The sequence below is a fragment of the Chiloscyllium plagiosum genome, chromosome 22 (genome assembly GCF_004010195.1).
Source record: "Chiloscyllium plagiosum isolate BGI_BamShark_2017 chromosome 22, ASM401019v2, whole genome shotgun sequence".
NCBI classification, from domain to species: domain Eukaryota; kingdom Metazoa; phylum Chordata; class Chondrichthyes; order Orectolobiformes; family Hemiscylliidae; genus Chiloscyllium; species Chiloscyllium plagiosum.
Window position 1 is genome coordinate 58,719,092 of NC_057731.1, and position 11,918 is coordinate 58,731,009.

At 43.6% G+C, this 11,918-nt stretch overlaps 1 protein-coding gene across 2 annotated transcripts in view; it reads left to right on the top strand.

The window, feature by feature from the left end:
* Nucleotides 1-11,918, top strand: part of stimate (STIM activating enhance) — a 145,554-nt gene that overhangs the window by 58,628 nt on the left and 75,008 nt on the right. For both annotated transcript variants that reach the window (XM_043713121.1, XM_043713119.1), the window contains exons 3-4: nt 1,146-1,241; nt 8,453-8,574. In XM_043713121.1, coding sequence (XP_043569056.1) covers nt 1,146-1,241; nt 8,453-8,574 — 218 coding nt within the window. The remainder of the gene's footprint in view (nt 1-1,145; nt 1,242-8,452; nt 8,575-11,918) is intronic.

Here is an 11,918-nt window from a genome sequence, read left to right on the forward strand (position 1 = left end):
TATCTGAATTAAACTCCATCTGCCACTTCTCAGCCCATTGGCCCATCTGGTCCAGATCCTGTTGTAATCTGAGGTAACCCTCTTCGCTGTCCACTACACCTCCAATTTTGGTGTCCTCTGCAAACTTACTAACTGTACCTCTTATGCTTGCATCCAAATCTTTTATGTAAATGACAAAAGGTAGAGGGCCCAGCACCGATCCTTGTGGCACTCCACTGGTCACAGGCCTCCAGTCTGAAAAACAACCCTCCACCACCACACTCTGTCTTCTACCTTTGAGCCAGTCCTGTATGCAAATGGCTAGTTCTCTCTGTATTCCATGAGATCAAACCTTGCCTACCAGTCTCCCATGAGGAACCTTGTCGAATGCCTTACTGAATTCTGGTAACTAATGAGCATTAATGTTCCCCGGTAACTTTTCCTCTTCCAAATATTACAGCAACAACACATCATCTGTCTTCCCATCTCTATTTTATTTTTGTAAACTAATTAAGTGTTAAGCTTAGAGTATCCTTCACTAATTAGCTGTAGCTATGTTACGAAGTTTAACTTGCAACATCATAAATATAGTTCTTATCTTCCTGGATTAAACAACTGCAGCAATTTAGAAGGATTTTTAATAAAAATGTTAACTTCCCTAATTAACTACCTGATCACCTAATTGATGTCTCTAGGTTTCAGCTCTTGAGCCTCGATATTCTTGGTTCCCACTCTCGGACCACTACCATAACGGCACCTGCTCCTCATTGAACCAAATTCCCTCACTGAGCGCACCCTCAAGTTTAAATATTTTGTTCATACATCTGCACCCTTTATCATCCGCTTCCCCACTCCACCCAAGCAGTAAGTTGTGACTCCGTGTTCAAGAGCTGCTCTGTATCTTTAATGCACCATCAGCTTTTGTATCTCAGACCTTATCCCACCTGCTGAATGAAATAAACAGAATTGTCAGACTTTTCAGTGAGAACCACTAACCACTAGAGATATTGAAGACATTAGGGTCATAATACATAAAGGCTTTTGATTCTCAGTAAATTAGGGGTCATGTAGCAATTTTTTAAAAAAATTCCAACAATCCTTGTATTTCATTTTCTAAACACTGATTAATAGCTCTCAAATAATGTTTAGGTTTGGTGCTATTGCAGGTTCTTGGACACCTCCAAGCAGGCTATTGGGATGCTCTTTATCCATTTTGCCAATGTTTATTTATCTGACCTGACTGAAGAGGACCCATGTTCATTGTGAGTAATGGTATTTATATGCTACTTATCCGTTAGATGTGTTATGTTGCCATTTTTAACAACATAAATCTCACTTTTCCATGCTTTTGATTCAAGTGTGCTTACAGGCCCTGCTCACTGTAATTAACACTATGACTCTTAAAATTCACAAATATCTGTGGTGATATTTATTTATGAAAGGAACAGCACTATTTACTGCCACCCACTAGCAGCTCATTGTCATGTGTCCAGAAGCTCAGTCAAAGAGCTGGAGTCATACATTCATTACAGTAGAGAAGGAGGACATTGAGTCTGTGGAGTCCAAATATCTTTAGAGCGATATAATGAATTTCCCCATTCTTGTTGGAGATGATTACTGCCTGGCTCTTCTGAGGTGTAAATGTTACTTGGCAATTGTCTGCTTAAACCTATCCAGGTCTTGCTGCATTTGAGCATGGACAGTTTTTTGATCTGAGGAGACTTAAATGGTACTGAACATGGCGCAATTAACAATGAGCGTCCCATTTTCTGACGTTATGATGGAGGGAATGTTATTGAAGCAGCTGAAGGTGGTTGAGTCTATGTTGGTGAAAAGGAACTCCTGGGGAGTTGTCCTGGAGCTGTGATGACTAATTTCCAATAACCACTGCCATCTTTTTCTAATTAATTTTTGGGACATAGGTGTTGCTGGCTGGCCAGCATTTATTGCCTCTTCCCTGTTACCCTTGAGAAGGTGGTCGTGAGCTGTCTTCTTGAACTGCTGCAGTCCATGTCTTAATTAGACCCACAATGCCATTAGTGAGGGAATTCCAGGATTTTAACCCAGCATCATTGAAGGAACAGCGATATATTTCCAAGTCAAGATGATAAGAGCCTTGATGGGGCAGTTGCAGGTGGTGGTCTTCCCATGTATCTGCTGCCCTTGTCCTTCTAGATGGAAGTAGTCATGGGTTTGGAAGGTGAATCTTTGGTGAATTTCTGCAGTGCATCTTGTAGATAGTACGCGCTGCTGCTATTGAGCATCGGTGCTGGAGGGAATCAACGCTTGTAGAAGTGGTACCAATCAAGTGGGCTGCTTTGTCCTAATGGTGCCAAACAGCCATCCATACGAGTGGAGAGTATTCCATCACACTCCTGTTTTGTGCCTTGTAGATGGTGAACAAACTTTCGGGAGTTGGCAAATGAGTTATTTGCTGCAATATTCCTAGCCTCTGACCTGTTGTTGCCATTGTGTTTAAGTGGCAAGTTCAGTTGAGTTTCTAGGAGAAAGTGAGGTCTGCAGATGCTGGAGATCAAAGTTGAAACTTTATTGCTGGAACAGCACAGCAGGTCAGGCAGCATCCAGGGAACAGGAGATTCGACGTTTCAGGAAGGGCTGTGCCCGAAACGTCGAATCTCCTGTTCCCTGGATGCTGCCTGACCTGCTGTGCTGTTCCAGCAATAAAGTTTCAACAGTTGAGTTTCTAGTCAATCGTACCCCCTTAGGATGTTGATAGTGGGGGATTCAGTGCTAGTAACACCATTGAATAACAAGGGACAGTGGTTAGATTGTCTCTTATTGGAAATAGTAATTGCCTGACATTTATGTGGCACAAATGTTACTTGTCAGCCTAAGCCGGGATACTTGTCAGCCTAAGCCGGGATATTTGTCCATATCCTGTTGCATTTGAACATGCACTGCTTCAGTATCTGACCTTATGATGGAGGGAAGGTCATTGATGAAGCAGCTGAGGATAGTTGGGCCTAGGACACTACCCTGAGGAACTCCGCAAAGATGTCAGGGAGCGGAGATAACTGACCTCCAACCACTACAGCCATCTTCTCATGAGTCGAAACAGCAAAATATTTTCCTCCGATTTCCATTGATTCCAGTTTTGCTAGGGTTCCTTGATGCTGCACTCTGTCAACGTGGCCTTGATGTCACACTCACCTCCTCTTTGGAATTCAGCTCTTTTGTCCATATGTGAACCAAGACTATAATGAGATCAGGAATTGAGTGGCACTGGTGGAACCCAAAGTGGGTGTTGCTGAGCAGGTTTTGCATGATAGCACTGTTCATGACACCTTCCATCACTTTACTGATGATTGAGAGCAGATTGAAGGAGCGGTAACTGGCTGGGTCGGAATTTTCTGCTTTGTGTGTATAGGATATACCTGGGCAATTTTTCACATGATGAGGTAATGGCAGTGTTATAGTTGTACTGGACGAGCTTGGCTAGGGGAAAGGCAAGTTCTGGAGTGAGAAACTTCTGGAAAATTGCTGGAAAATTGTCAAGACCCATTGCCTTTGTAGGACACAGTGCTTCCTCCTATTTCTTGATGTCACATGGAGTGAATTGGATTGGCTGTAAACAGGAATCCATGATTCTGAAGACTTCTGGTGGAGGCCCCGATGGATTATTCACTCGGCATTTCTTACTGAAGATCAATGCGAATGCTTCAGCCTTACCTTTTGTGCTGATGCACTAGACTGTTACATCATTGGGAATATTTTTGCAGCCTCCTTCCCCAGTCTTGTTTAGTTGACCACCACCATTCGTGACTGGATGTGATAGGACTGCTCACCTTCAATCTGATCAATTGGTTGAGGAATAAAGAACAAAGAAAATTTACAGCCCAGGAACAGACTTTCTGCCCTCCAAGTCTGGGCCGATTCACATCCACTGTCTAAACCTGCCGCCCAATTCCTAAGCATCTGTATCCCTCTACTCCCCACTGACTCGTGCATCTGTCCAGACGCATCTCAAATGAATTTACCGTGCCTGCCTCTACTACCTCTGCTTGCAACGCTTTTCAGGCACCTACCACCCTCTGTGTAAAGTACTTTCTGCATGTTATCCCCCTTAAACTTTTCAACTCTCACCTCGAACCCGTGACCTCTCGTAATTGAATCCCTCACCCTGGGGAAAAGCTTATCTCTATCCATCCTGTCTATACCCTTCATGCTTTTGTAGACCTCCATCAGGTCCTCCCCATCTTTTTTTCTAATAAAAACAATCCTAACCTACTCAACCTCTCTTCATAGCTAACACATTCCATACCAGACAACATCCTCATAAACCTTCTCTGCACCCTCTCCAAAGTGTCCACATCCTTTTGGTAATGTGGCGACCAGAACTGTACCCAGTATTCTTAATGCGGCGAGCCAATGTCGTGTACAATTTTAACATGATCTGCCAGCTCTTCTACTCAATATCTGGTCAGATGAAGGCAAACATACCATGTGCCGCCTTGACCACTCGATCCACCTGTCCAGCCACCTTCAGGGTACAATGGATCTGAACACCCAGATCTCTCTGCTCATCAACTTTTCCCAAGGCTCTTCTGTTTACAGTATAGTTTGCTCTAGAATTATACTTCCCAAAATGCGTCACCTCACATTTGCCTAGATTGAACTCCACCTGCCACTTCTCCGCCCAAATCTCCAGTCTATCTATATTCTCCTTATTCTTTGACAGTCCGCTATGCTTTCTGCTACTACGCCAATCTTCGTGTCATCTGCAAACTTACTGGTCAGACACCAATGCCCTCTTCCAGATCATTTATGTATATCACTAACAACAGTGGCCCCAGCACTAATCCCTGTGGAACACCACTGGTCACCTTTTCTCTATTTTGAGAAATTTCCTTCAACTACTATTTTCTGTCTCCTGTTACTTAACGAGTTCTTTATCTACCTAGCTAGAGCACCCAGTACACCATGTGACTTCACTTTCTCCATTAGTTTCCCATGGGGAACCTTATCAAATGCCTTCCTAAAGTCCATGTATATGACATCTACAACTCTTCATCGATCAACTTGGTCCCTTCCTCAAAGAACTCTATTACATTGGTAAGGCACGATCTCCCCCATACAAAACCATGTTGCCTATCACTGATAAGCCCATTCTTTTCCAAATATAAATAGATTTTATCCCTCAGTACCTTCTCCAGCAACTTTCCCACCACTGACGTTGGGCTCACTGGTCTGTAGTTATCTGGAATATCCCTACTACCCTTCTTGTACAGGGGGACAACATGAGCAACCCTCCAGCACCTCACCTATGTTTAAGGATGCTTCAAAGATATCTGCCAGGGCCCCAGCTATTTCCTGTCTCGCCTCCCTCAGCAACCTAGGATAGATCCCATCCAGACCTGGGGATTTATCCACCTTAATATCCTTTAGCCTAACCAACACATCTTCCCACCATATGTCACTGTGATCCAGAGTAAACAAACTTCTATCTCTAATCTCAACATTCATCATGTGCCTCTCCTCAGTGATCACTGATGCAAAGTGATCATTGAGAATCTCACCCATTTTCTCAGGTCTGGCACACACTCTTCTTTCCTTATCCTTTAGTGGACCAACCCTTTCTCTAATTACCCTCTTGCTTCTTATAAATGAATATAAGGCCTTGGGATTCTCTTTAATTCTGCTCACTAAAGTTATTTCATGATGCCTTTTAGCCCACTTGATTCCTTGCTTAAGATTGGTCCTAATCTCCTGATATTTCTCCAAAGCCTGCTCTGTTCCTAGCTGCCTGGACCTTATGTACGCTTCCCTTTTCCTCTTGGCTAGTCATACAATTTCTCCTGTCATGCACTTGCATCTTGCTCTTCCTGTCCCTTGTTTTCAAAGGGACATGCCTATCCTGCACAATCTTTAGCCTATCTTTGAAAGCCTTCCACATATCAAATGTGGACTTCTCTCCAAATAGCTGCTCACAATTCACATTTCAGAGCTCCTGTCGAATTTTGATATAATTCGCCTTGGCCCAGTTTAATACTCATCCCTTAGGACCACTCTCATCTTTGTCTACGAGTATTCTAAAACTTACAGAATTGTAGTCACTATTCCCAAAGAAATCCCCCACTGCAACTTCCACCACCTGGCCTGGCTCATTCCCCAACATCAGGTCCAATATGGCCCCTTCCCTCGTCGGACTGTCGACATACTACACTAGAAAACTCTCCTCGATGCTCTTTACAAATTTTGCCCCATCCAGATCTCTGACGCTGTGTATCCCAGTCAATGTTGGGAAAATTAAAGTCTCCCATCACCACCACCCTGTTGCCTCTACATCTTTCGATAATCTGTTTACCTATTTGTTCTTCTACCTCACGCTCACTGTTGGGAGGCTTGTAATACAGCCTCTTATTTCTCAGCTCTACCAATAATGTTTCACTGCTCAAGCCCCCCGTAGTGTCCTCCTTTAGCACAGCCGTGATATCATCTGTGACCAACAATGCAACTCCTTCCCCACTTTTACTTCCCTCCCTGTCCTGTCTGAAGTGTCTATATCCTGGAACATTTAGTTGCCAATCATGCCTTTCCTTCAACCAAGTCTCTGTGATTGCAATATAGTCCTATTCCCAGGCACCAATCCAAGCCCTAACTTCATCTGCCTTACTCTGTATATTCCTTGCATTAAAGTATATGCACTTCAGGCTGCCAGTTCTTTTGCGTTCATCTGCTCTCTGCCTACTCTTTTCCCTTGGTAATGTTTCCAGTCTCCAGTTTCCACCTCACTGTCTACTAAACTTCTGGTTCCCAGTCCCCTGCCACTTTAGTTTAAATCCTCCCCAACAGCAGTAGCAAAAACTCCCCCAAGGACATTAATTCTAGTCTGGTTCACGTGTAGACAATCCCACCTTCCCCAGAACCAGTGCCAATGTCCCACAAATCTGAATCCCTCTCTCCTACACTAGCCTGCAAGCCACGTGTTCATCCAGCCTATTCTTTCATTTCTACCCTGGCTAGCTTGAGGCACTGGTAGCAATCCCGAGATCACGACCTTTGAGGTCCTCCTCTTTAACTTTTCACCTAGCTTCTTGAATTCTGCTTTCAGGACCTCACCTCATTTTTTACTTACATCATTGTTGCCTATAGGCACCACGACAACTGGCTGTTCACCCTTCTCTTTCTGAATGCTCTGCAGCCGATTGGTGACATCCCTGACCTGAGCACCTGGAAGGCAACATACCATCCGGGAGTCTAGTTTTCTCCCACCGATCTGCCTGTCTACTCCCCTTACAATAGAATCCCCTATGACTATGGCCCGGTGAGTCTTTTTCCTGCCCTTCTGCAGTGCCCACTACGGTGCCATGATCCTGGCAATTGCTGCCCTCCCTGGTGAGCTATCTCCCCAGCAGTACCCAAAACAGTATACCTGTTTTGGAGGGAGGTGACCACAGGGGACACCTGCACTGCCTTCTTACTCTTTCTCTGCCTTTCGTTCACCCATTCACTGTTTCCCTCAGCAATTCTAATCTGCGGTGTGACCAATTCACTGAACGTGCTATCCGTGACCACCTCAGCATCATGGATGTTCCACAGAGAGTTCCTCCGCAGCTCCAGAGCCTTCATGAGGTCAAACAAGAGCTGCAACTGGACTCACTTCTTGCAAGTGTAAGAGTCAGCGTCGTCAACCACGTCTCTGAGCTCCCACTTCAAACAAGAGGCATATGCCACGGGTCTGATGTCCCCTGCCATTGTAAGCCTTAGCTTTATATCTACGAACTGAATCCAAAAAATGCACTTAAATATTCTTCTGGTTAGAGGATGGGGGATGGAGCAGGAGGGAGACACGACACATGTAGTATCTCGGGTTTCGCCGCTGCCCAAATATATACTATAAGTCCTTACCTTCCCAGCAACCTCCTTGTCTCTAGTGTCCCCTCCGCTCTGTCTGCCGCTGCTCCTGGACAGGAAAAGGTAGCTCAGCTCTCTTCATAATTTGCTTGTGCTGTTTGACAAGCAAGCAGCCCCATTTGCTAGCCTCACCAGGTTGATGCCTCATTTTGAAGGTCTGCCTGGTGCTGTTCTTGGCATGCCCTCTATTGAAGAAGGGTAGATTCCTGGCTTGATAGTAGTGGCTGATTGGCGTATGAGGATATGATAGGTCAAGAGAGTAAAGTACTTTTCTGCTGTTGTTGATGGCTCATGCCATTTCATAGATGCCCAATCATGAGCTGTTCGATCTGAATGAAATATGTCCCATTTTACTGGGAAGTGAGATTAGGCTTGGTGACTCATTTTTCAGTTGTCTGCCTCTTTGTATACAATTCACTACAATTCTGTTTTCATTTCGCATTGCTCCAGTTGTTTCTCTTGGTGGTAGAGGTTTGAAAAGTTTGAAGGAGCCTTTTTGAATTTTTGCAAATCATCTTCGAGGCGGTATGCACTGTTGCCACTGTTTTGGTACTTAGGTTTGTGTTTGGTGACTGACATTTTTCTGTTCATTATTCAGGTATTTGATTAATTTCCTGTTGGATGCTACTCTGGGAATGCTTCTGATCTATGCTGGAGTACGAATAGTGGGTGTCCTCGTAGAATGGCGACACTGGGAGTCTCTTCGTTTTGGCGAGTATGGTAAACAAAAATTACTAATTTGCAATTTTAGAGAAGATTTGTAGCTCTGGTTGTGGATCAGGTTTGCTCGCTAACCTGGTAGATTTGTTCTCGGACATTTGCCACGATGCTAGGTAACATCATCAGTGAGTCTGTGATGGTGTCATATACAAAATACCCTGCAAGGACTGCAACAAACATTACATTGGACAGACGGGCAGGAAACTTGTCACCAGAATACATGAGCACCAAAAGACATGATCAACGATCACTGGTATCCATACACACAGATGAAGAGGGACACCAGTTTGACAGGGACAATACATCCTTCCTGGGACATGCTAAACAAAGACATGCAGTGGAATTGCGAGAGGCCTGGCATTCAAACCAGAACTCCATTAACAAACATATTGATTTGGACTCCATTTACCAAACTCTCAGAAAAAGAACCGGAAGTGATATCACCCACCACAACAGACCAAGACCAAGGAAACTTGCAACCCAAAAATTACTAATTATTTTTAATTTTTTTTCCTCCTAACTTCTTCGTTACCCACATCGATGGGACAGAGTATTAGGGTTTTTGTACCTTTGCTATGTGAGAGGCAACAAATTGGAAGTAGTGGCTATTTTGCCTCTTGATTAAATTGGATTACTTAGTGCAAAGTGTAATGGCTCAGCTGGAGTGTGATAGTCATATAGATGTACAGCACAGAAACACACCCTTCAGTCCAACTCTTCCATGCCAACCAGATATCCTAACCAAATCTTGGCCCATAGCCTTCCTATTTATTTACCCGTCAAGAGGCCTTTTAAATGTTGCAATTATAGCAGCCTCCACCACTTCCTCTGGCAGCTCATTCCATACACACACCACCCTCTGTGAAAAAGTTACCCCTCAGGTCCTTTTTAAATCTTTCCCCTCTCACCGTAAATCTATGCCCTCTAGTTCTGGACTTGCCCACCCCAGGGAAAAGATTTTGTCTATTTATGCTTTCCATGCCCCTCGTGATTTTATTAACCTCTATAAGGTCACCCCTCAGCCTCCAGCACTCCAGGGAAAACGGTCCCAGCTTATTCAACCTCTCCCTATAGTTCAAATCCTCTAATCCTGGCAACGTCCTTGTAAATCTTTTCTGAACCCTTTCAAGGAAAGCATACCAAACAACACCTTCACTATCCTATCTGCCTGCGAGTCTACTTTCAAGGAGCTATGAACCTGCACTCCAAAGTGTCTTTGTTCAGCAACACTCCCCAGGACTTTACCATTAAGTGAATAAGTCCTGCCCTGATTTGCTTTCCCAAAATGCAGCACCTCGCATTTATCTGAATTAAACTCCATCTGCCACTCCTCGGCCCATTGGCCCATCTGATCAAGATCCTGTTGTAATCTGAGGTAACCTTCTTCGCTGTCCACTACACCTCCATTTTTGGTGTCATCAGCGAAACTTACTAACTATACCTCTTATGCTCACATCTAAATCATTTATATAAATGATGAAAAGTAGAGGACCCAGCACCAATCCTTGTGGCAGTCCACTGATCACAGGTCTCCAGTCTGAAAAGTAGCCCTCCACCTCCACCCTGTGTCTTCTACCTTCAAGCCAGTTCTGTAACCAAATGGCTAGTTCTCTCTGTATTCCAGTCTCCCATGGGGAACCTTGTTGAATGTGGTTTTTAACTATTTACTTGTAACTACAGTCTCAGTATTTGGAATAACTAAATAGTCATTCTCATTTGTAACCTGCTTTGTGATTGCTGTTAACGTGTGTCAGCTAATTTAGGACTTTCTGTGTACGTTTTACAAGATTTAACTTTGATGACTCAGGGAAAAGCAGGACTTTGATTTTCAGCACAGTCTGCCAGTGAGGCGAACACTGACACTGAGGTAACACAGAAAGACAACCAACCAGCAGGAAGGTCCGAGCATCCTCGTCACACTGAGTGACAAAGATTTGTCATCACGCCATGTTCTTACAGAACAGAATACAGGCCCTTCAGCTTATCGTATCTGTGCTTACAATTAAGTATCCATCTATTCTAATCTCAATTCCAGCACTTGGCTTTATACGACAGTGTATCAAGCACTCACTCCGAGATACCTTCACAGTTTCTGCCTCAACTAAATTTTACACAATCAGTTCCAGATAGTCACCACTCTCAGGGATAATCATTTATCCTCGAGTCCCTGCCACACCTCCTGCTCCTTCTCTTAATGCATGACACACCTTGAAACATTGATCCATGAGTGACCGATAAATACCCATCGAGATACCTTTTAAATGTTGCAATTGTAGTAAACTCGGCGAGTTTATCATGCATCTTGGAGTCAAGCCAAACAGCTGAGCGCTGCAATATAAAGTGGATGAATAAACCAGCAAAATATGATGGACTTCTTAAATGGAAAGTGCAAATTAAATAAAATTTGAAGTTTGATAGCATCTAGGATAAATGAATTGCAGCCCATCAGCTGCAGTAAACATCTACTGTCTCTAACATATGGTCAGGATAGGCAAATATTACATAATACGCGATCCTACTGAATATTATGTGTTGTTGGGTCAGTGAACATTGCAGCCTGTGATGGATGAATATCAACGACTACAGGCTGCATTGAATGGAAAAATTCCTTGCCAGTTGTGTGGAAGACAGAGCTTGAAATAGACGTCCTGTGGATTATGCTGTATCCATATATAGTGACAAAATGCAGATCTGCCTAAGGAAGTTGAGATGTTCCTGGAAAATAAGTCATTTGTGGAGGGGAATTTCTGTATGACATATTTAATAACAAAACAGTCAAAACTGTCGATGAAGCAGAGTGTTCAAGCAGTTTTATATTCCTGAAGCAAAGATTATGTTTATATAGTACTTTTATGTTTTAGATATCTGAAAGGAATTTTTGTTTAATGAAGAATTATGAAATCGTCAACCTTCTAATCATCATTCAATTACATCGTCGTTCTTTTAATCTATGATCACATCAATGTTTGGCCAATAGTAAGCATTTAAACCATACTGAGATTGTTATTTTCGCAGAAAGGTTTGCTATATCAGTTAAGATGAAATAGGTTCTTGTGCTGTGTTGTCTATTTTGGTTAGGGAATACGAATGGAGCCCAATGATCAGGCACTTTCCTCCTTCCTGTGTTATTGCAGTGTCTGCAGCTCGCTGACTCTGAGCCCCAGTTACTGCAGCTGTAGACGTCTAATGTGTTACAAAGCTAAGTATTCCCCCCCCCCCCCCGGCCCAGTAACTAAATCCAAAATGCCCAAAATAGGCATGCTTCACTTCAATATGTTAAAAGAAATGAGAACAATGGTGGAGTCTACCTCTCACCCCCCCCACCCCCCCCCCCCCCCCCCCAC